Raw genomic sequence first — 25,767 nt, 5'->3', positions numbered from 1 at the left:
GCCTCCAGGCTATGTGTTCTCAATGGGGTGACATTCTGTCCCAGGGGACAGAAATCGGTTCTTGGGGGATGAAAAAATCCCACTCTTTTTATGTATAAAGCAACACAGTACTTCAACAGATATACAGTATATCTGTGGTATTAAAATATCATTGTGTGTGGAGGGAGGGGGAGTGGTGAACAGGATAGAAATGGCTAAAGAGACTCCTTGAGTGATAAAAAAACAAAATGCTGAGAAATCACTCTAGACTGAACTCTCTGGTAGCCAAATGGACATCTGACTTGTCCGGGCTGGACCTCTGGCCCTGCACCTCTTCTTATCCTTAACCGGCATGTCTCTCAATGCTTCCAGCAACTGTTTCTCCATGGACATCTATCCATAAATTGCCCCAGTACTGGAAGGTTCTCTTCCCTGCTGCCAGAACACTCATAAGTTGGGAACCAACTCAATTCCCTTTTGTCCAGTTATCTTCTGAATATTCCCACTAGGCATCTCCAAGTTCAACAAGTAATTTCTCTGCCTCCTCAGCCCCAAAGGACCCAGACTTGACATTTACAAGGTACCAATTGAGCAAGAGGAATGTTCAGTCCTGAGACCCAACTTGATGAATTACCATAGCTCTGAATAAGCTAGATGGAGAGTGACCACAGTGGGTAAGAGCATGGGGTCTGGTGCCAGGTTGCCTAAGTTCATAATTGTGGCTCTACTGCTTACTACCTATGGGACTGAAGTGCTGTGCCTCAGTTTCCTCATTTGTGAAATGGAAATAACAACAGTACCAACATCAATGGTTTGTGGTTAAGGTTAGATGATTAACTCAGGTAAGCATTTGGAAGAGTCCCTGGCCAACAGAATGAGCTCAAACATATCATTATTATTATTTCACTATTAAAGAATTTGTGTCATCTTCCACTTGGATGATATTATACGGTTTTTAAATAATGTTGTGAAACTTCGTTAAACATTTTATATTCAGGATCTACTGTGGCGGTTGAATAGGAAAAATGAAATTAGCAGTTGAACTGATTTATTTTAGGTTACATCCAGAACCAACACCAAAAAGAGGAAGTTCAGATCATCATATTTACAGTTTAAGTGTAAGCTGGCACTAAACATAAAATAATAAATTATCTCTAGTCTGCTCCAATGTAAATAACTCAGGAATAAATAAACACACTGACTACAGAATTTGAAAGTATAGGAGAGGAAGTTCCAAGGATATTCTTTATTCTTGAACTTTCTATTTTTAACATCATAGCATTAGACATCCTCAAGAGATTTCTGTACTAAAACAAGTACTGAAAAACAAATCCAGCCTCTTTCTATTATTGAAATGGAAAAAACGGCAATGTCTTCCCGACCCATCAGAGTTCACAAATATCGCTGCAACACTCAAACACTGAGATACCCATCCAAGAAAAGAATTTTTCCATAATATAGTTTAAACACCAAATACCAGAATCAACACTACTTTCAGAAGTTTCTCCATATCTTCTTACACATTTGAAAATATTGATGCATAGTTCCTAGGCACAGGGGCATGACCACGTTGATGTTAATTTGCCTCTCTCAATATGCTTCATCACCTCCTAATTTTCTTTGCATGTATGGGCTTTTCAGGCCTCTTGGGCTCACCTGTTTTATTCATAGGCTTTTGACTCTTTTAGAAGACATTCTCACCGATATGGGAAGTGGAGAGCACATCCACATAACTCAAGCCTGCTGGGTGAGCCGCTGAGCCATGGATAACAACATTCTCCATCTTCTCGCCTGGATATCCCTGCAACTTCAAGGTGTTTGCCAGCCCACATGAGTGAATTCATTCTGAGGGGATTTTGACTCGTGAATTCCAGGTGAAATGAATTTACAAGTTGTTACAGCAAACATTTAGCCAGTGAGCCTTCATAGCGGGGTCATGATAGGGGTGTTTGGAACTAATGTCTCACAGTTACCAAAGCTTTTATGTACATGTTTGTGTGTATATGCTAACACTAAAACTGGCCCATCTGAGATGAAATCCAGATAAACTTCTTATTCAGGAGGAAAAAGACACCATGCTACAATTACTTCGAAAAGTATGCTTTTAAGAATCGAAAAAAAAGGCACCACTTCATGGGAAGTATTTTTACTAATATCAACATAGAGCTTCAAATAAACATAATAATTATTATGCAAAATTTCTTTTAAAGACAATTATTATGTTGAGCTCATTTTTTAAGGTGCCATCTAAACTCCACGTAAACTCCAGACTTTTATCAGGACTTAATCGTATCATCTCTATCGACACCTAGGACAGTCTCGTCCATTATGAGCTTGCTCTTAAAACATACATTGAAAGTGTATGCATTGTCTATTAGGAATGTTAGAATGTTCAATTAGGGCTTGTCTATTTTATCTCAGTTTGAACTTTGGGTCACATGGTTTGTCATTTACATGTTCTTTCCCTGATTATTAGCCTATACCCTGTCAAGTGAGGCCAGAGTAATGCAGGCAGCTTGCAAGAAAACAGATGCAGTTGTTTTGCCAGTTACCCATTGGAGCTGATGCTGCAGAAAATGGCACTGAATGTCAAATTAATTTTTCCAAATTAAGGTAAAATACAGATCCTAAAAAAAACGTCCAGGGCAAGTTAATAAGATCTGAGCTGCAAGGAAGACTCCTCCCCTTCCCCAAACAGCAAGAACTAAAGGATATTAAGGGATACCCAAATGCAAAAGACCACAACCTTGCTTACACTCTATCGTAACAGAGCTACGTCATTCATATGACCAGAAGGTTTCTGGGTAGGAATATAGGCTCAACTAGACCCAAAGTGCAAACAGCAGAAGACAAGCAGTATCATACTTTAAAAAGGGAAAAGATATTACGTGTTTAAGCCAAAGAAAGAGACTACTCTTCTCCCATCTCTTAAGGAGGAAAGGAAGAGAGAACAGATCCCAAATGGAACTGGGATCAGCACCTGAGAGGCCCAGCTGAATAGCTTCTCCAGATACTGTCCGTCCATCTCTGAGGTTCAGAGATGACAGCCTGGTGCCTTGTTAAGCCATTTTATTTAATTAATTTATTTAAAAAAAATTTTTTTTTAACGTTTATTTATTTTTGAGACAGAGAGAGACAGAGCATGAACGGGGGAGGGTCAGAGAGAGGGAGACACAGAATCCGAAACAGGCTCCAGGCTCTGAGCTGTCAGCACAGAGCCCGACGCAGGGCTCGAACTCACGGACCACAAGATCATGACCTGAGCCGAAGTCGGCCGCTTAACCGACTGAGCCACCCAGGCGCCCCCAATTAATTTATTTTTTAAACATATTTTTTTTTATCTTCTTAAGTCTATTTATTTATTTTGAGAGAGGGAGGGAGAGGCAGAGAGAGACAGAGAGAGAGAGAGAGAGAGAAAATCTCAAGCAGCCTGTCAGTGCAGAGCCTGACATGGGGCTCAAACTCACAAACCACGAGATCATGACCTGAGCCAAAATCAAGAGTCGGATGCTTTGTTAAGTCATTTTAAAGGGTTAAATTTTTTCTGAGAAAATAAGAGGATTTTATGCCTTGATTTACCTAGAACCCAGATGACTCTGTTCTTCATACAATTTTTTTTTATGTTTCTTTTTGAGAGAAAGAGAGAGAGAGAGAGAGCACACGAGCGAGCATGAGTGGGGGAGGGGTAGAGAGAGGGGGGAGACACAGAATCTGAAGGATTGGAAACACCACTACTTAATTTTAGAAATGGCTAAACATACACCTCAGTATGCACATGGAACTTATCAGCAAGGCCAAGTTTAGAAAGAAGAGCTATTTAGGAACTACTCACTCCCTTAGCACCAGTGTCCACTCTCAGACTCAGATGGTGACAAGGAGTACGAGGGACCCCTCTGGCCCTTCAGAGATCATTGGCTCAACTGGACTCCAGATCCCTTACTGTTCAGCTCTTTCTGTGGACGCCCGTTCAGCTCCTTCTCTGGCATCTTCCTGACTCATGACGGCCAGTTCTGCCAGGACTGTGGGCTCCCAGGGACAGCCATGTGGACGGGTGCACCAGCAGAGTGGGAGCTGAAGGGACCAGTCCACAGGGGACCTTGGGTAAACTGCAGATTTGGTGCCAGTTGACACAGGTTCTTACCAGTGACTTCTTATAAAATAAGCAAGATTTTTTTAAAAGAAAGAAAGAAAGAGAGAGAGAGAAAGAAAAGCTCTTTTTAGTGCACATAGTAAACTCTTCATCTCGAATATGAACATGTGATAAGGAAAAAAAGGTCCTTTTTAATACACACTCTCCTCTAAGCAGAGTGAGTCCTGGTAACTGTGGTATCTTTTGTTTGCTAAGCACAGCTGAAATATTCATCTTGGGCACCAACGGCTTCAGACACACTTGAAGCAGTATTAAGCGGGGGTGGGACGTGCGAGCTTGGAGACAGAAACTTGGAAGGCCCTGAAGGGCTCCGCTGAGGAAAGGGAGACAGGAGGGTGGGAGGCCCGGAGGAAGGCTGGGAATCTGAAGGGGGAACAAAGAGGGAATCACAGGGCCTGCAGAGCTCAAGGGAGACTCAGGGGAGGGAACAAACCTAACAGGGAGTTTTCAAAGGTGTGGTACCGTCTCAGTTCTGCCTTTTTCTCTAAGTCGAGAACCAGTAGGGTTTAACGAGACAGTGAAGGGGTGCTGCACTATTAAGCTGCTCAAAGCAAACCGTGTCTCTGTCCAGCCCTGTTTATGTCCCCATCACAGCAGGGCTCCCCTTCGCGGGACTGTCCCTCTCTGCCTCTGGCACCCTGCCTGGGCTGGAGTCTGCAGGCAGGGGGTACACCTGGCTGGGGAGTGGGGGTGGTGCCACATGAAGGTGGGAGAAGGCGGGAAAGCAGGAGGAGGCTTCTCTCTGATTGAGATGGTCTTCAAAAAGATCCCTTTACGAAAAGTCTTTCGTAAGTATGCTGGAATTAAAACCCTATCACAGGGCTAGCAAGGTTAAGCATCCATAAAAGCAAGATGTATAAATTTTAGGGCCATTCTACGGAGAAAGGCAATGTATTAAGACACAAGAGCACAATGCAGAAAAGGAGACAAACGCCAGGAAGAGCGAGTTTCACAAATGCTACTGAGGTCACGAGAGCAGCCACACGATATACTGTTCAGTTAATCCACACAAATAGGAGACTTGCAAGTGTGAGTCAGGCAATACCTTTCTGTTAGTTGACTAAAGATTTACGACCACAAGGAGAGTCCAGCTCAAGCTTGCCACTACCCAGAAGAGCACCGCAACCGTGCAGAGTAGAGCCTTCTGGAGCTGACGTGGCACTGCTGCACGTGTGGCTGAGCGTGCTGCCTCCCACTGCGCGGTGCTGCTGAGCATGGTGTCTCACTGCTGGGATTCACACGCTTCCATTCTGTTCCTCCACAGACAGAGGTAAGCTCGATGAGCTGCCCATAAATAATAAATGCCTTGGCTTCGTGTGTGCATTTGCCTTCTTTAAAGGCACCGGATTCCCAGAAAGGATGAACGACCCCAGGGGCGAGGCTTGCAAGCTCTGAGCAGCCTTTTATCTGTTCTTGGAGTGCCATCATCTAAGGAAACCTCCCAGGGACAATGGTATCTAGAATAAGCATTTAGAAAACAGAGGCCGGCCCAATCTTTCCTTTCCTTTTCCCCAGTGATGTAAGGACAAAAAAGATCGAGGATCAATGCATAGGCGACGTGTTCCTTCACCCCACCACCTTTCCGGCTCACCTACTATTGGACTATTTCTTTCAATTCTCCAACAAGCTCCTGAAAGGTACAGACAGAATCGCCAGACTCTGCACTTCCACTAACAATTAAAAGTCAAGTCTCGGGGCACCTGGGTGGCTCAGTCGGTTAAGTGTCTGACTTCAGCTCAGGTCATGATCTCACGGTTCGTGGGTTTGAGCCCCGCATCGGGCTCTGCGCTGACAGCTCGGAGCCTGGAGCCTGCTTCGGCTTCTGTGACTCCCTCTCTCTCTGCCCCTCACCGGCTCACACTCTGTCTCCCTCTCTCTCAAAAATAAATAAACATAAGAAAAATTAAAAAAAAAACAGTCAAGTCTCCTTGTAGTGTACGTAATGATATCTCCCTCCCACGTGTATGAAAAGGATGGCTGTGAGAATTACTGGAGGGAGGAGGGAACCTTCGCTCGTTGGGGCAAGAACTTGATTTACTGCAGTTCTGCCCAACACTTAGGCTGAGATAGTTTGTTTCATCAAATAAACAGTTAAGGCAAATTAAAATCAAAGGATGAATTCATCCAGCTATTGTTTTTCACCTCTGCTCTTATTGATTTGAATATAGTTACCCCTCTCAAAAAATAAAGACTTCGAAAAGAACTGGGTCAATGACATAAATAAATCCAATTTTCAGACCTTTTTTCAGAGTAGAAACTTTTTCTTTGATTGCTGGACCCTTGGTGCCAGGGACCAGATGTTATCTCTGAAAGAAATTTCACCTATGGGAGAGCCATTTGGCCTAGTTCCATTTAAATTTCCCCATCTGAAGGAAGAATTTATTTTGGACGAATCATATATCGAGTACATATTTCTTTAAAAATTAACTCCTTTTCCCTCTGCCCCTGGAGCTGATGCAAACCTCTTTAATCGGAGAGCTAAAAGTATCCCAAAGACAATCTGTCCATCTCCCCAGCATTTGCATTCCATTCCTTCCTCATGTACTCGGCAGGTGATCCCTGGTAAGGGCTCACGTCTGACAATAACAACTACTTCAATCTACTGAGTATTTATTATGTACCCAAATGTCCAGCTGGGCATTTTGCTTACATGATCTCATTTTATGATAGGAAAAGATAGGATTCAGTAGGCAGAGAGGGAAAGGATAGGACCTGAGGTCCTGGGTGGGGAAAAACACGTATTTTGGAACAATGGTGGGAGTGTCTGACCACGGCAAACCCCCTCAGGCATAAGGTTCCTCTTAAGAATGTAACAGAGACCACCTACTCCCCCCCCACCCCGATTTCTCTCAGGAATTTGACAAAAGACCTAAAAATTAGTAGACCATAAAACCTATGACCCACAAGGAATGATGTGGCCTTAGACCATCCCTCATACAATGGAAACAAGCCAATCAGGAATGGACAACCCAACACCTAGAGTTAATTATCCAGCCAATAAAGGTAAAATGTGAGAAGGAACAAGGGAGAAGTTGGGGGGGTGGGGATGACCAGAACCTTATAAAACAAGGACCCTTTCCTATTATCGGTGGGCACTCACTTTCAAATGCCCCCTCTCTGTGAAGAGAGCTTTCTTACTGTTCTTCCTTTCTAATCTTATACTCTAATAAACTTTGGCCTGCTGCTCATTTTGTGTCCACCTCTTTCTTCATTCTTCCAAGTGGCGAGACCACGAACCCCAGCGATTGAGGTAAAAGATCCCACAACATTTTCATCTCTGCCACAATCCTGCAGGCCAGTGATTACCAGCATTTTACAGATGAGGAACTGAGGGGCAGGCTGGTTTTGTGACTAGTTCAGGGCTACAGAGATCTCAAGTGGCCTGGGACAGAAATCCAAGTCTGTTCAACCAGAATCCACACAAAGCGGCTCTAGGGATATTGTTGCTTCCATATCCTTAATGATTAAATAAGTCAAATGCACTGCATATTTACTTAAAACATGGTGATCGCAGGGTTTGTTTTTAGTGCTAAATACCTGCCCTCATCCCAATGCAGGAACTTGAAGGAGAGATTAAAGTGACTCTCTATTTTGTAAAGACATGAATAATTTCTATGTAGGGACACACGAGGGCACTGTAACCTTCTCTCAGTTGAGGAAACATTTTCTTTGTCGTTCCTCAGCTCAGAGCTTTCAATCCCAGTGCTGGTTCTGCTCTGATTACTTGTGTGAACTTCACATTGCAAATTCACACTGGAGGTTGGTCGCTCCATTTGCAAATTTAGGAAGGTGGGTCAAATGAGCCTTAGGATCTCTTCTTCCTTAAGAACCGGATGATTCCAATTTAGTAACAGTTCACTAACGGAATTCATGACCCTATTTTAACAAGGATTATTAATCATTGCAAAGCAATAAGATACGTTTCTTTCATATGGCCTATACTTAAGCAGAAAATGTGCTTATGGACTTGACTCATCATATTTGCAAGAAGCAAATCAATCCAAGCCTGAGGGGTGGTCTTTTATTTATTTTTGGCTCATCTGAGCATTTTGTGAAGTTGCTGGGGAAATTCCCCTTCACACAGGTGGAGGTCCTCATTTTCCCATCTTGCGATTGGCTAGAGGTGGATCTGCACGTTGAACACACTGGCCAGTAGCTCACTTCTTGTTCAACCTTTATGTGACAGCTCCTTTCACTCCAAAGGCTGGCGTTTGATGGCTCTGTGGGACATCTTTATGAAATTTATTGTGGGGACTTTAAAAAAAACACCTTCATTGTCACTTAGCTCGGCTGAAAGTTTTCACAGGGCAGGGTTATTTTAAGATTCATTTGACAAACTGCAGAATGGTCACGATCCAGGGAAGCTCCTCAGCTAGGTCCCCTCAGGAACGAGGGTTTTTTTCTCTGTCCTGTAAATGAAAGACTAAGCTTGGTACTCTGACAGAGGAAAGGGAAAAGGGAGGAGGAGAAATCGAACAAGTAGCAGTCTAAATTACATGAAATGATAGGTTTAAAGGAAATTTGTACATTACACACAGCAGGGAAAGTGAATGAAAACACACCCCACTCTGGAAGATGAGTGTCCTGACAAGCTTACACACATGCTCAAAGCCTCTGTTGATCTTTTGGTATCAAGGCAGAAAGATTTTTTTCTCTGCTGGAACCTTGCTGGGCGATTACTACACAGACCACTTAAACCACTGGGCTGCTTCTGTTCTGAGTCAATAAAAAGTCTCCTAGATGTTTGGTCTTGAAAAAAAAAAAAAAAAAGATGTGGCTTGTTCAGCCGGAACAGGTTAGCAGGCAGTCTTTCAAACACAACCATCCTCATGGGTACTCAGGCATTAGAGTCCTGGCATGGAAACAAATGCCTCGGATGAAAAGAAAACTGTTCTTTATTACGACCAACAAGAGGAAGTGAAGTTGCAGTCCAGCACTGGGTCAATCTCCATCTCCATAAATGTCTTTTACTCAAGAGCACTTAAATGGATTTGGCAAGATCTAATTTTTACGATTCTAGTACTGTTATCAGGACTTTTGTGGCAATTTGCTTAACTTCTCTGAACTTCAAGTTTCTTCATTTGTAAAATGGAGATAATAGCACTTGCATCACTGGGTTGTAAAGCTTAACCAGATTTACATCAATCAAGTGCAGCAATCTCAGGCACCTAGTAAATGCTTTATACGTGTTATATAAGTAAGTTCTTCTATTATTTTTATTTTATTTTATTTTATTTTATTTTATTTTATTTTATTTTATCTCATCTCATCTCATCTCATCTCATCTCATCTCATCTCGCCTTGGGATACCCTGAGAGGACTTTGCTAGGCACTTACAAGATTTTGTCTTACCTTAGGTATTTCTACTTTCTCTTTGTGTCCTAGTTTCTCCTTAAATTAGCTAGAAATATGTGTTCTTTTTCCTTAAATTTTCTGTAGATATTTCCAAATTCCATCTCCCTCTCTTTGGCTCCCTCCTTTTTATTTGCGCAAGGTACTTATTCTGAACAAAACACTGAGTATATAGAGGTGACAAAACACTGCCGTGTGTAGTGGAAAGACAGGTAAGCAGTCCCAATGGCATACAATGCGTCCCCTAATGGAGGTGTGCTCAGAAATGACACTGAGCTGTTTCTTGCAGGAGGAGTTGTCTTGGGCCAAGTGAAGTGGGGGCTGTCGGGAGGGAGGCTGTGATGTGTGATGGTAGAGGAACGAGCGGGTACAAAGACTGGAGTTATGAAAAGGGATTGCATTTTCTTTCAGGGTTTTCTCTGGTCCCTAAATTGCCACTGGCTCGCTACGGTCTGCCAGATAAAGCATGAAGTGCTCCACACCACACTGAAAACCTCTCTCAATCTGCCTTAAGTCTGTCTGCCCAGTCCTTTCCCACCTCCTTCTGTCACTCCTCTGTCCCCTGAAGGTACCCTTGTTTTCCCATCTCTGATTTCATTCCTTTGGTTCTCTGTGTCTGGGATGCCCCTCTTCCCCGTATCAAAATCCTCCCCATCCTCCACCAGCTCCCAGGTGTCCTCCCAGGGCAGCTGAAACCCCATCTGCAAGTACCTGTTCCCTTCCCCAGGTCCCTAGCGCACTTTGCTTACTTCTTTACTGTTGCATTCACCACATTCTGCTCTCATTTGCTTTACTTGAACCTTTGTATCTCTCCTACAAGATTACACACTACACCTCGTTAATGTTTCAAAGATTTCCTATAGTATCCAGTATGATGCTAGGTATACATTAGACAATCAAAAAGGCTTATTAATAACATAGCTGTGTATCCAAAATTCATGTTTATTTTGTGTTAAGCAACATTCTAAGCACATTGCAGGTATATCTCATTCAATTCTGAAACAACTTTGTTGTGTAGGAAAAAGAATGTAACTTTGCCCAAGGAGAGGGCTGGTCTTTTTCTTGGCCCTGGGAGGTGAGGTAATCTCTGGAACCCTTGGAATAGCTTGCCTGATATGAGCATCCTTATTTACCTGGGGACTTTGGAGCCACATCAAAAAAATCTAAGGATGAGATTTATGGTAATGGCTTTGAGTCATATAGATATAGGCTTGACCTCAGAGGGGCTGGATACTGAGGTCAGCCATGTGGAGCCTCAGTAAAGACTCTGGACCCCAAGGCTCAGGTGAGCTGCCCCGGCCAGCAGTACTTTGTGCATACTGTCACCCATCAATTCCAGGACAGTAGCGCTGTCCATAGCTCCAGGAGATGGGACAACAGAAACTCCACATTTGGAACTGTTCTGGACCCTGTCTTGTGCACCTCTTCACTTGGACAATTTTAACCGGTAGCTTTTAGCTGTAATAAACAGTAACTGTGAGTATAACAGTTTCCAGTGAGTTGTCAGTCCTTCTAGCAAATTATCTGGCAAAACTAAGGGTGATCTTGAAGACCCCCAAACTGCCAATTGATGTCACAGTGAGGGCAGATTTACGGACTGTGTTTTCTCTAACCTTGTGCTTATGAAGTAGATACTGTAATTATTTCCATTTTACAGATGGGAAAATTAAGGGACAGAGGGATTAAACTTTTCATTCAAGGTAATGTAACTAGTAATTAGGATTAGATCCTTAGTATGCTAAAACAGAACCCTTCTCAACTACTCTGAACTACTTTTTTACCCTGTTTCTCATGTGTATAAAAACTAAAAATAGAGATAAAAAATATTAAGAACAGACCTAAAAATGAACGTGTCTTTAGATGATGAAAATGTTTAGGGCAGCTTTTATAGAAAACATCTTGTGTTATGGATCAGGTATTTCATCTCTATGAATGTGGAAATGTGATATGAACAAATTGTAATTTTGCATGTTAAAGTAGGTCTGTGGCCTGAGCTTAGAACATACCCATTTGCAAAGTTATATATAAGAAATGGGCCTTGTGGTTACGGGATATACCAAAAGATTTGCTTAAAAAAACAAAGCAAAACAGAAAACCCTCACAGTCCTTGGAAATAAATTAATTGTCCCCTGCCTTTTCATTTTAATTACCTGTATGTGACCCAGGTCACAATCATTTGTCTGTGAGCTCACTGACTCCGCCAAGTAGATTCAACCGCTTTTCTCGTTGTGCTCCCACGGACTTTTGTCCACACGTGATGAACCTGGGACACTGTGTGGCAATTATCTCCATATCTGTCACTGCCATCTGACTGTGAGTTTTTCAGGATGGGAGCATATCTTATCACACCCATAACCCTACAGTTCCTAAGTTTCTGGCATATAGTAGGCACCGAATACGTGTATGTAGAATAAATGTAAGCATGATTGCTTGAATGAACAGATGAGAGAGTTGCCTAGGGCAGGTAAGCCTAGGGACTCTGATCCTTTCCCAAACTTCTCTTTGGTCCATCCATCCTCTTTAAACAGGCTGAGTTCACTGTCTGCACCTCCTCACCCCCAGCACCTATATACCTTGTTCCATTTATCTCCATCTGTCCTAGCTTGAGTTATTTGGGTCAATGAGGAGGAATATGTCAGAAAACACACAGGACAAAAATAAACCAAAAAGGATGACTAAAGGAGGAGCTATAATAAAACACTGAATTGAACAATTTAAAAGGAAAAGTCCCAGAGAGTAGATTTCCTGCAACTTATGCCTGTGTAAAGTATTTTCTAATAACATCTCTAATAACATGGGTCTCCGATGTCACACACCTGAATTAGGTCCTTGGGGAAAATACAGCATTTGTAGAGAATTTGACTTCATGCTGACAAGTGCAGAAAGGCTGAGGCATCTTTGAGCTTTACAGAATCAAGTCAACATGAGTCCAAGGCTCGAGATCAGGGACCATTTAGCGGACTCCCAAACCACAGAATAACATCTTTAAACCTTGTTGGCCCAAAGGGATAAACTTTACCTATCCGATTGGATTATTTTCCATAGGACATGTGGTAGAGTATTAATAATAACTGTCAATCTGCCTGGAAAATCTGAGAGAGCCATGTGACCAATTTAATTTTTAATCAGGTGCCTACTGAATTCAGAATTATTCACAAGGCAACAAAGCAACTGGGTAAGGCAAAACACTGGAAAGCAGAGGATGCTGATCAACTTCTTTTTATGCACTCAGAAGCCAAGAGGCATCCCACTGCCTGAGGACCAATATTAGCCCAGGAATCCAGAGAGCTACTCCTGGTCTACCCCTCCCTGGCTGGATGAGCTAGACAGTTGGAGTAAATCAGGGATTTTAGTGGTGCTTTTCAGACCTGGAATGTTGTCAAAAGAGGTATTTATATGTCAAACAAATTCAAGCAGGGCTTGTTAAGGGTCTGCCCCAACAGTCCCCACTTCTGGCCTTGAGGAAGGAGTCCTGAGGGGCACCAAGCCTCACAGGGGCTCTGCGGGGCACCATGAGAATCCAACTGCCCTAGATATTCTCTGAATCGGCCCCAACATCCTAGGGTTTATGTGAGTCAAAGGGGTTTCAATTCCATGCATGGGAGGCATTAAAAAAAATTTTTTTTAATGTTTATTTACTTTTGAGAGAGAAACAGAGACAGAGTACGAGTGGGGAGGGGCAGAGAGAGGGAGACACAGAATCCAAACCAGGCTTCAGGCTCTGAGCTATCAGCACAGAGCCCGACGCGGGGCTTGAACTCATGGACCACGAGATCATGACCTGAGCCGAAGTCGGACGCTTAACTGAGCCACCTGGGTGCCCAGCATGGCAGGCATTTTAAAGTCCTCTACAGATGGATGGGTATCTATTTTCTTTTGAAAGACTCTTCCTCAGATAATCCAGTAGACTCTGATCCCCACCCCAAAGTAAGAGATTGTATAGGTAATTCATTAATAAGAAAGTTTTTCTCTATTTTGCTAATTATCACTCTGCTTTGTATCTGAACAGATGGCATCATCATTGGTAGAGTAACACCTCACAAAGGGCACTTGATCATCCCCTGATAAGCTTTCTCAGTTCTAAGATAATCACATTCTCTTTAACAACTTTTCAGTTTTTAACACAAAAATAAGACTAATACAAAAGTTCAGGAGAAAAGTAGAAAATGTTTAGGGTAGAAGAAAAACCTATATTAAACTAAATATTCTACTACAAAATTCTCCTGCTTTTATGAAGCCTTTAGTGTAACCCTAGATATGAGTGTGTGGCATAAATGGGATGTGATGACATGGTAAAGTTACTAAAGTTTCCATTTCACAGCTGGTTTGTGCTGGAGTGCACAGAGCTAACCTCGACTCCCGCCCCCAAACTGCCACTATAGTTGAAGAAATCATTAAACAAGACATGATAGAACTCATGCAGAATGAGTGAATGCTAGATGAGCTTCCGAGGGTTGCTTATTTGGGACTAGAAGTTCAGGACAGAGTTCCTGAACAAAGTAAAATTATATATATATGATTTTACATATATATATATATATATATATATATATATATATATATATAAAACACTTATATATATATATACACACACACATACATACATATATACAAGGCACTAATTTCAAACTCAAATCATCTTATATTAGATATAATAGTAGCTGTGGGTGAGGGTAGAGGGTTGGGCAAATTGTGAAAAGTAAGATTGAGCTCTGCAATAATTTCCACTGGGTGCTGTCTATGCCCTTCTCCCAATTCTGGTAAGTCCCACAGGTACCTCGACCTCAGCATGCCCCAAACTAAGCACACCTGCTTCCCTCCATCACCTGTAACTTGCTCCTTCTTCTCTGCCCCTATTTTCACCCTCCAATGAATTGCCAAGTCCTATGGATACTTGCTCCAGTATATCTCCAGTGTCTCCCCTTTTCCCTCATGCACACTGTCCCTGTCCTCAGGCCCACATCTCCTCCCACTTGGATGGCCCCATCAACAACCTCACTGGTCTTGTTGGCGACAGTACTCCCAACTCTAATACATTTCGTGGACTGCAGCCAGAGCAGTCTTTCCAAAACATGAAGCTGACCTTGTCATTCACCTTGTTAACATGCCTTATTAGACCTCCCTGTGTCTTGCCGCCTTATTCCTTGCCCCTCTCCTCCTTGCAACCAACAGTACAACTAGTGTGAACGATTCTGGTGTGTTTAGTGGATCACTTTCTCTCGTAGAGGTCTTCGCCCATATTGCTTCCTCTCCTAGAACACTTCTCCTTGCTTCTCTTATCCTGGGGGCTAATTTCTGTGCATCCTTCCAACTGAAGTTTATTCAACACTTCCTCTAGGAGGCCTCCCTAGACTCCCAAGTCTTGGTAAATGCTTGTTATATGCTCCTTTCAGCAGTAACTTCTACTTCCCTAATCATTCTACATAATATATCATAGTATATTGTGTTAGAACTACTTGAGGTTTTGTTTTGTTTTGTTTTGTTTTTTAGGAAAGCAGTGACTCATCACATCCAGTATAACTGCTTGATTAAATGTCCATTTCTCCCACTACAGTGTAAGCTCTTTGTAGGCAGGAGCAGCGTGTAATGATCATCACTGAACCACTAGTGTCTAGGAGGGGGCCTGGCATGTGAGAGGAAATCGATATGTATGTACTAAATAGAATGAAAGAAATAAGTTTCCCATATTATCCCTCAGCATTCCTAATAACTGATGTGTCACTTTGTTTCTATTCATCTGTATGAGGTTATTTGAGGGCTTTTCACCCATTCCTGACCAAGTCTTTCAATGGCTGCTGTCTGCCCTGGGATAATGTTTAAGGTTTAATCTAGCATGGCACACCAGGCTCATTAGCCTACTTTCCCCGCCTCGTCTCTGTTCCTTTGTTTAAATGAAGTCTATGTTCTGACCACACCAGACTTCTCGGGTTTCCTCAAGGTCACGCTAATCTCTCGCTCCACAGTACCTCTGCATTGTGACAATCTTCCCTCTACCTGTAACACCTGGCTATTCACTACTTGCTCTTTGATTCCACAAAGGTCATCCCTTGAAAGCCCAACTGACTGGGCTTCCTGCCTCCTACCAGCAACGGAAGTGGGAACCGGCTTTCTGAGTGTTACAGCACCCCACTCATTCTTCTCCCTAGGGTTTGAATTTTGACTTTCTTCTAAGATCATAACTTCATGAAGAGAAGGGAGAAGAATCTTCTGCTGTCCATATTCACCTCATCTAACACAGCACCTGGCACAAAAGGTGCTCAATGAATATCCTTTGAGTACATGATTTGCCTTGAAATGAATACATTTTTTCAAATGTAGGTAAGGAAAACCAAGATTAAGCACCTGCAATTATTATTAGCCAAATTGACACAATGTGCTCACGTATTTCTTATGAAGATCCATACGGGCACCTCCTGTCAGGTCAATGACCTGAACTCCAACCCAGGGACAAAGGAGGGCTACTGTCTTCACCTTTATCTCTGGCATTTTTCCATCCAGTTTCAATTATACTTTATAAGAATATTGCTTCCAACAAAGAAGCCTTCAAATCATACATGTTCATAAAATATTCATCTCAATCTGACAGAGTCTAAGAACTGTTCAGTTCTACCATTACTGCAGACTGCTGTGCACCCCAAGACGTTAGCTTTACAGGGTACAAATGCTTCCTACTTCTCTCTTTATTTTGATCTTGTCAGGTCTGTACAGAGGAAAAAATTACTGACAGAACGTTCTCTGGAAAAAAATAATACCTTATAGCCAATAGTTCTAGGATAATTGGAAATTCAACAACAACAACAACAACACCTGTCATTCTCTTAGAAAATTCCAGCTGCTTAGTAGAAGATGCATCCAAGGAAGACTGGCTGACCCTTCACGGTTAGCACAACCTATACCTCCCCCTTAGAGCAATGCAAGTCCTCTGGGGCCAAACCCATTTCATCTTGGAGCTACCAGAGGCCTATTAATGTAATCCTCCACCGGCTGATTGATCCTTCTGGGCACTCAGCAATAGAATCCAAATTCCCATAGCTGAGAGAAGGTGAAGGGCCCTCGCTGCTCAACCAGGTACAGAACTGCTCAAACCCACCCAGCCAGTTCGGTTCTCCATGTGTGTTCAAATCCTTTCCCTCCCTCCCTCCTTCCCTTCTCCCTCCCTCCCTCCCTCCCTCTCTCTCTCTCTCTCTCTCTCTCTCTCTCTCTCTCTCACACACACACACACACACACCTACTACAATGTCTATAAATAATCCCTCCTCTGAAGACATGGTTTGAAACTCTAATTAGGGTTACTCAGCATTTGTAAAGAGGTCCAATCTTTTCCCAAAGGCAAAGCATCTCACTAACATTCCCTCCAGTGTGCCTGAACTTAGAAGTTCTTAGGGGCCTGGGAGAGACTGGAGCCAACCTGTCCCACAGAGATGGGGGCAGGGGGTGGTGGGGGTGGTGGTGGCCAGATCAGCTCATGTGATAGAAGCCGATTCTCAGCTTCAGAAGCAAATCTGAAACAGCAGCCTGTAATTGAAGGCCGTGGGCTCCTAGGATTTGAGAGGTCAGTAGGAATGTTTTGCAGGATCTTTATCAAGGGAAAACAGTAAGAGGCATGGGCTCTTCTGAGGGTGAGGCCAAGGTCAGAGCTCAGTGTGCCTGCACTGGCCAATGGGTGGTGGTGTGTGTGTTTGAAGATTGTGAGGTTATTCTGATGGCTGCAGAGAGAGTTATAAAGTATGTAAAAAGACCTATTCAAAGGAAAGCATTCTGTAACATCCCTACTCCGGAGCTGGGAGCACAATGACTAGGCAAGGAGGGCCAGTGATGGGGAAATGAGAAGAGCAGAAGAGGAGTTCCCAGTGTGGTCCTGTCAAAGAGAGTTGTGTCTTTTCCAAAGTCTTTGGCTGGCTGCAGATGACAAAGTTGGACAGCTGAATGTGGGATGAGAGGACACAGTAAGTAGCTGAAGAGGAGTTTCTGGCTCTCTTGGTCACCCCTCATCCTGCAACTTACAGCTCCTTTGGTACTCACATCCTGGGCAACCATCCAGGTACCCTTCCCTTAATTCTAAGTCCCTTGAGGGGATGACCAAGTTATCCTGATCTGATCAGACAGGGAACACTGAGCCACATGGCTTAATTGGAAGGTCAGTTCCTTAACTAGACTGCAAATTACTTTAGGGTATGGATTGATCTTATACTTTTTCTTGGTTGTCCATTTCAGGTGCAGGTTTTTAATAAAGGACTATCATAATTAATTTTCTAAAGACACATTATTTTGTGACAGAAACTATTCTAAGCGCGCTATATGAATGAATTTATTTGTCATACTAACTAAATGAGGTAGTGCCATTATTATCTTTGTTTTACAGAGAAGAAAACTGTAGCACAGAGAGGTTAAGTAACTTGCCCAAGGTCACAAAGTCACGAGGGACAGAGTTGGGGTTCAAATCCAGACAGAGTGGCTCTAGCATTAATGCTCTAAGCCAATCCATGGTTCTGCTTCTTACAGACACGTGTGATTCTTGAATTTCTTGTGGCTTTTGTGTGATTGGGGGGCAAGGGTGGGGAAATCTAAGGATGTGATGAGCTTTCTTAGAATTAGAAGAAACAGCTACTAATAAGAACACCAAAGTCATAGCCTCTTTTTATTACTCACCATTACCACCCAGAGGGGAAAAAAAATGAAAACCAACTAAAACTATTCTCACTTAAGAGTCCATTTTGGTCCCATTAGATTGTTTTGCTTGATTGGCTCAATCCTGGTAAACTCAGCTTGGTCCTTGGTTTTCCACAGCCTCAAATCCTGTAGGAGGATGAGTTTCTTTCTAGGGCCAACTCATGGTTCATGCTACCCTCAAAGCAGAGCCAACCTAAACTTCTTGAACCACAGTGTATGTTATGCTGTTTTGGTTCCCCAAATCTCTGTTAGATGCTCCAGACCTAATCCAACTTCCCAAAGCAGGATTTGAGTAATGATCCTGCCCCTGTAGTAATGTTGTCTACATGTCATGCGTGTGGGATGTGAGAAGAGCTGAAGAAATCACCACGTGGCCAAAGGCAGAGCTGCATGGGACATGGGACAAGGATAGAATTCCAGAAAGGTAAAGAAGGGGATGATTGTCAGTAAGATGAGAACGGAGAAGTTCTGGGAATTGGAGAGCACTGAGGAGCATCTGAGCAAGGGCTGACACTGGAAAGGGAGAGGCCAGGTCAGTAGAAGAAAGGTGAAGAGGGGAATGAGAAATGAGAGCAGACTGAGGCTGAGGCCAGACAGGTAACACGAGAAGCTGAAATTTGACAAGGGAAGAAAGAAGGCAGAGCGGATGCCGGGAGAAAGAATTGTTCCTAGGACAGAAGTGACATCAGAATTCTGCATCTGACCCTCCTGACCATTTTGCTCTGCCTCAGAATTTTCATTTTTTTACATTTATTTATTTATTTATTTATTTATTTATTTGAGAGACAGAGCACAAGTGGGGGAGGGGAAGAGAGAGAAGGAGACACAATCTGAAACAGGCTCCAGGCTCTGAGCTGTCAGCATGGAGCCCGAATCGGGGCTTGAACTCACAAACCGTGAAATCATGACCTGAGATGAAGTTGGATGCTTAACCCACTGAGCCACCCCGGTGCCCCCAGAATTTTCATTTCTAACGGGGCTCAGTGATGAGCCTATCTAGAGCTATGGGAACATTATGCAGAAGTAACAAGAAATGGTCAGAAAACATTCAGGTTGCTTAATATGGTTTTTTCACCACGTAAGCCTCACTGACCTATTCAGTTTAGCTCTGATCACAATGGAACAGGATGGTGGCTGTGAGCAAGCCACTCTCCAGCATCCTTACTCCCCAGTCCCATGCATTCCATTATTCACTCATCATCAATGACCAAGATACCTCCCTGTACTAGGAGCTAGGATTATAAAGAGAAATCAGTCATACTCTCCGTGTGCAAGTTGTTCATAGACAATGTGGAAGACAGATAGCTAAAAATAATAATGTGATTAGAAGTGCTAGGAGACAGGTACTAACAAAGCACTACTGGGAGGCAAGAAAGTCGGTCCTTCAACCACTTCCCGTATATACCCCCATCCCTTACCTTAATTGGCTCATTTCACCAGGAAAGTCCCCTTCCAACCCAGATCTCCTAGCCACATCCCTTGAAATTTTGACCATTCTTCAAATCTCAGGTTAAATGCCATTTTTTTCAACAAAGCAGTTCCTCATCTGAAAAGTAGGGACTAATGGGAATTAATCTTTCTATTCCATGTGCCTCTATAACACCTTCTTTATATCTCTGTTTTAATATTTACCCCAATCATTTTTCATTATGTACAGTAATATATGTATATAAAACTACATCGTAAGCTCCTTTACACTAGGGTTGATGCCTAATTCATCTTTGGGTCTTCCCCCAGGCCTGAGCACGGAAGTTTCTTAAAACGTACTCAGGGTCAGCTTATCTAGAGCCACTAATCTACAGTCCCTTTTAGGATGCTAAAGTGAGAGGGCCTTGCCTCATTTTGGCAATTGTGAGTACTTGTTTGCACATGCCAAAATCATCTCTTGTTTTAAAGAGGCCTAAAAGAAATGGCTTTTAGACCTAACATAAGTCATTCTTCCCATCTCTTTTCACATTTAGGTAAAGAACAGGTATTAAAAAAAAAACAAAACCTCCAATTAATCAAAGTATTTTTAATTTGGAAAAGACTCTATATTTAATTTAACCCAATGTCTTAATTACAAATGAGGAAACTAAGTCCCGAGCAATTCAGATACTTCTTCAGTATCAAACAGCCAGAATCAACAATATCAAATTTCTTAAGTTGAAGGCTCTCTCCAATAGACTAAAGAGTTTACCTTCAATAAAAAGAAGGGGGAAAGCATGGTTTAAAAGAGAAGGAATACACTAAAATACAAAAAAAGAGTTCATTTAAAAGCTATGCAAATTACAGAAAAAATTTTTCCTACCAGTCCATTTGTCCAAAAAGAATATCATGCTTTCATTAACATCAGTGAAAATATATGTAGATTTTGAAGCCTAATTTAAAAATCTGATTTTTGCAATTTCCAGATCCTTTACCCTTGGGGTCCCCAGTCATTCTAAACACTTGGCAATGAGATTCATTTTCTGAGGTTCTTGTCCGGGATATTTCAATATATTTGGGTGATGTTGGCCATTAACAGGTGTCCTTAACAGTTGTGTAAGTAAAATAATACATCAAGGCTTTGTTGAGAGGTGCACATTCACACATGTTCTCTCCCATCACGACTTAGGCAAATGCAGCCGATGCACTTGAACCTAACAGTTTACTCTATTCCAGTTCTGTTATTGCCTTTTCTCTGACCTTTCCCAGGTCACTGCTGTCCCACCCCCATCCTGACAGATTTGACACAATCTTACAGACATCCCACATCGTCGGTCAGACACAGGAGCACACGCCCACATACATACCACACAAAATAGATTTAAGCAATACATTTGAATTTGAAACTTACTGGGTTTTAGTTTTAAACAGGGATACTTCTGTACCACTATATATATATATATATATATATATATATATATACATATATACATATATATATATATATACATATATACATATATGTATATATATACACATATATATGTACATATGTATATGTATATATGTTATATATATATACACACACACATACACACACACACACTCACACATATATCATATAAAATACATATATACATATGAAATTATAAACATGAAAATATATATTACTCAGATATATGATATTTATACAAATATGAGTGTCTATCTATCTCTTCCCAGTGATACATAATCACTCAGATAAAGACCACCTGATTTTAAAAATTATTTCATTGCTGCAGAGGGCAGTCTGTGAAAACTGGTTTTTAGCTAGAGACTACCACCCCCTCCCCCAATACACACACACACACACAGCTGCTCTGCCCTTTCCAAGGCCCCCCTCGGAGGCACAGGGATAGTGTATGGGTTTGGAGCCAGCTAGATAGGGGCTTGAATGTTAGTACTGTTATTCACTATTTGTGTGATCTTAAAAAAAATTAACCTCTCTGGACAAGAATGTTCTTATTTCCAAAATGAGGATGTTAGTACCTATCTTGGAGGTGTAAAGATCTGAGGCAATGTTTGCCAGTGGGTGCTGCAGGTTAGTGCTTAGTAAATAATAACTATTATGATGAAGGTGATTATGGAGGGGAAGAGGATGAGGGCAGATGGGGGAGGAAGATGATGAATACTACTTCCTGAATGCCTTCTGTATTTCAGAATTTCTCAGCAAGCCTTGGCAGAGCTTGACTGCTAGCCATTAGCTAGGGAATATTAAGCTTGAGTTAGGGGAAAGAAAAGCGGTGGGGAGGGGGCAGGGCTGGGTGGGGGTGGGTCCATAAATGGCTAGCACTTAATATGTGATTTTCCTGTGTTGGACTTATGCAGACATATACTCAAGCCCCTTCCACTGCTGGGAAAAGGGCATTCACAGAAGTGAATTCAGCATGTTGAGGAGTCAGAGGAGTCAAGGTCATTTTTCCTTTCTCTCTCTCTCTTTCTTTTTTTTCCCCCTGCATAGAAGGACCAGACTTCACAAAGCAGGGTGAACAAATCCTGTGTCTTCCATGGTGGCTAATCATAGCATTTCCAGTTACAGCATCAGGCTCTGGCTGTTTTGCCCCCCTCCCCTGGCAATTCTAGTAATTCTAGAGAGATACCCTGTAGATTGCAGAACAAATGCCCAGCTCCCTTCTGGAGTCATGGTGTCAGAGTGCAAGGCCACAGGCAGAGCTGCTGCTGTGCTTTGAGCCGTCCAAAGTACAACAGGAAGGAGGAAGCTCCAACCTACCCCGGATATGCCCAGAATGACAGAGCCATTTAGGGCCTGCCTAAGATGCCATGCTGTTTGCAAACACATACTACCTGCCACACCATCTGACCAAACAATTCCACCGGAAAGCCCGAAGACAAATGACTAATGTTAAAAGAAGCCTGTGCATCATCTCAGTGATGACTCCACAGGCGTCAATTAAACACGGAAAAGACCTGTTCAGGAGCATGACCATCAGGCATTTCCCAAGGAGCTATAGTCAATGGCTGATAAAACACAAGTGATCATAACCATAAAGAGATTTAGCAGCCCTCTCTTTGCTCAAAAGCAGCAAGAGCCCACAGGGACAATGAACCTGGAAGACCTCCAAAAGAAGAGGCAAGTAAGGAAAAGGCTGCATCTGAAGCCAGCCCCGCTCTTCCTCATGCATAGAAAGCAAAGATCTGGGTTGCATGAGGTCATCTTTTCAGCCACTAAAAAATCAGACTGCTCCCAGGGATGCCTGGGAGTTTGTCTGATAGTCTAGGGGTGAACATCAACTGTTATGTCTCCAGGTGGGAGAAACATTGGCAGTAGTCCCTCCCCTGCCCCTAGGGGTACTTTTCAAGTTGAGGCGGCTGGAACTTTGTCCAGCACAGCAGACCAGGATCACTGGAGGCCACACGTCCTTCCCTAGAAACCATGCTTTAACCAGCCTTTGAGCGGAAGGAAGAGGACACATTTAATAAATTTAATGAGAGTGATGCCAAGGCATAAAACCCCCAGGCGAGAAACAGTGGCTGGAGCAGAAGTGCTTTTCAAGGCTTTAGTTCTAGATCAGTCAGGCAGACACCTGTATATATATATAGAGAGAAATCTTCAAACACCAGCTCATCACACCTAATGACTGCCTGTGACCTCTGATGAGCATTTGTATTCTCTAATTCTGGCTTTTCCAACAGCAAAAACATGTGTCTTTATACTCAGTCCTGGTTCTGAACCTGTTCTCTAATGTTAATCTTTGTTTACTTCGTTTCTTTGTTTGTTTGTTTTTCGTATATGCAAGGTCAGATGAATGAGACATGAAATACTTTTCAGTTTTGATTTTGATCCAGATTGAAAATTGTTAATGGCTCTTTATTCATTACTCTTGAGCTCTCCTTTTTTCTTTAAGTGATTCAGGTAAATGCACCCCTCATGTGGCCTGGTTCCAACATTAAGAATGTAACATTCTTAGAATGAGGCTATCAAGTAAAAACAAAACCAAACAAAACCAAACAAATAAACAAAAAATGGTGTTCCATTCTTCTGAGTCTCTTTTGCCAATGATGCAGTGTACTTAAATCTGTTTATGGCAGCTGCTTCAGTGTTAAGTTTTTGGTTGGAAATAAAAAGAGGTTTGGTAAGGTCACTGGCAATTATTTTCTCAGCGCAACAGAAAAGCAACCCAATCCATTAATGACACTAAAATGGCAGAAGCAAACACAGTGGGAACAAGTAGGAATAGAAGAGTACCTGGGATTGCCAGATTGGAAAGGGGGACGTTGTGGAGGTGAGGGGGGAGCGAGGCCATCCAGTCGGCATTGCAGACCTCCGATGATGTCTTTGTCCCGGTGGGGTTGGGGGAGCAGATGGTCCCCATCCTGAGTTTCCTCCTTACCTTCCTAACTGCTAGCATCCCTCTTTGTCAGTCAACAAACTGCCCGGTGCCACTCACTCCGTGATCATCATGGTCCAGACTTTAGACATTCCAGGGCCACCTTTGTCACGCCAGTCTTGCCAAAGGGCCTTCTGCCTGGGAGACGGGGCAAATAGATGGTTCCCTACCCCCCACACCCACCCCCCAGCACCCGCAGTCCCCACCCTCTCTGGCCCAGCCACTGTTCCACTCCCTTAATCTGCTCAGACCTGGCTCCGTTAAACTTCTTACGTTCCCCTCTGGAGCCGGGGTTAGGTAGGCCCCTAGAGATAAATCTTACAGAAACTGAACGTCCGACGAGCAGCCACGCCCGGAGCCACTCACACGACAGGTGCCCACACGGCACACAGAGAAGCCGGTGGGTCTACACACACGTGAGCGCCCGGCCGCCACATCACGAGCCAGATTTACCCCGCTAGTGTGTCACTGGGCTGGCACCGAAGCTGGGCCTGCCTACTACTCCTCCCCCGGCTTCTCAGCACACACTCCCCCTGCCCTGTGGCTTCCCGAAGGCGCTCAGAAGTGTAACCGGCGGCACCCGGACTCCCTGCAGCCCCGCCCCGCACTGCCGGGCAGATTTGCCGGGCTACGCGGCCCGTGATTGGCCGCTGGCGGAGCGCGCTCCGATTGGCTGGCGCCCTCCCGGGCTGCCCCTCCGAGCGCTCCCACCCTTCCGCGGCCGGGTCCCCTCCCTCCGCTACTCCTGCCTCAGGGAAGCTAGGCAGGCGCCGCTGCGGGGACTGCAGGCGGGGAAACTTGCTGGCCTGGGCTGGTCAGACCTCAGACAGGTCTGACCTCCGGCCTTCCACGCAGCCAGCACTCAGATGTTGAACACGACCACAAATGTCTCTTTCCTTCCTTCTTTCCCTAGACACACACACGCTGACAATTACATAGAACGTATTATACACTTTCCATAAACCACAGAGGCAGCAGACATACGGGAAGTAAAGAGGCTGAGAAACGTGCAATATCTCATACTTGGATGACAACGTCAAGGATGGTTTGTTTCAACCGTTACATAATGAAGATTCACTTGCCCCTTTTTCCCATTTTACGGAGGAGGGGATCGTGATAACTCACATTTGTATTATTTTGTTATTTGAAACCTTCTTGCAAATTCTTTCTTCCATTTGCTCTTCACACTACCCACATAAGGCAGGGAGGGTTGCTGGGGCATTCAGGGAGCAGTTCCTATGTCGGCACTAGTTGGAAATCCTATTTTGGAATGAAATCCTCAAGCCCAGAGGCTTTGTAGGCACACAAACCCATTTCCATGCTTTCTGCAATATTCCCTATTCCTTCAAATGGTACTTTTTCATGGTGGTAAACTATAGGGTCTCTAATGACTTGAGAACATTGCACATTGATAATCACAGAAACATCTTGGCAAACTGGCAAATTAAGAAAAACAACCTGGAACTTGATAGTGAGGCCCTGGAAGGCTTCAGGTCAGGCAGCTCCTGGCTGACTCAGGAGGGGCTTATATGAAAAGCAAACAGCAAGCTTTGCTGAGGGAAAACTGGAGGCTGACATTTAATCACCGAATGACCACCCCCCCACCCCCACAGCAGCAATGCCTGCGCCCCAGCCGCATTTCAGTACACAGAACTCTTGCTGCCTATGACTCCCTTTTGACATCTTACTCAAAGTTCCCCTTCTAGGCTATTTTTAACATTCATTTAAGCCTGTTTTTTCAGCTCTCTGAGCTGCATGGTATTACAGAAAGTTTTTTTCCCCCTTTAGAGGAGTATCCCTTGTTTAAATTTTTTTTTTTAA

General features: G+C 43.3%; 1 protein-coding gene across 5 annotated transcripts in view; it reads right to left on the bottom strand.

Moving 5' to 3' along the window:
* PLCXD2 (phosphatidylinositol specific phospholipase C X domain containing 2) overlaps nt 1-24,545 on the bottom strand; it is a 50,445-nt gene extending 25,900 nt beyond the window's left edge. Inside the window, exons 1-2 of one of the 5 annotated variants that reach the window (XM_060640066.3) lie at nt 24,198-24,545; nt 23,805-24,084 (exon numbers count right to left, since the gene is read on the bottom strand). In XM_060640066.3, coding sequence (XP_060496049.1) covers nt 23,805-23,967 — 163 coding nt within the window. In that variant the 5' untranslated portion in view covers nt 23,968-24,084; nt 24,198-24,545. Of the gene's footprint in view, nt 1-15,564; nt 15,839-23,804 lie in introns of those variants that run through there. The other 4 variants (XM_060640065.3, XM_060640067.3, XM_081796577.1 and 1 more) reach the window with 4 other exon arrangements.
* Between the last annotated feature and the right edge of the window lie 1,222 nt (nt 24,546-25,767).

Source organism: Panthera onca, chromosome C2, assembly GCF_046562875.1.
Source record: "Panthera onca isolate mPanOnc1 chromosome C2, mPanOnc1 haplotype 2, whole genome shotgun sequence".
NCBI lineage: Eukaryota > Metazoa > Chordata > Mammalia > Carnivora > Felidae > Panthera > Panthera onca.
Note: the sequence above shows the minus strand (reverse complement) of the source record. Positions and strands in the feature narration are given on the sequence as shown.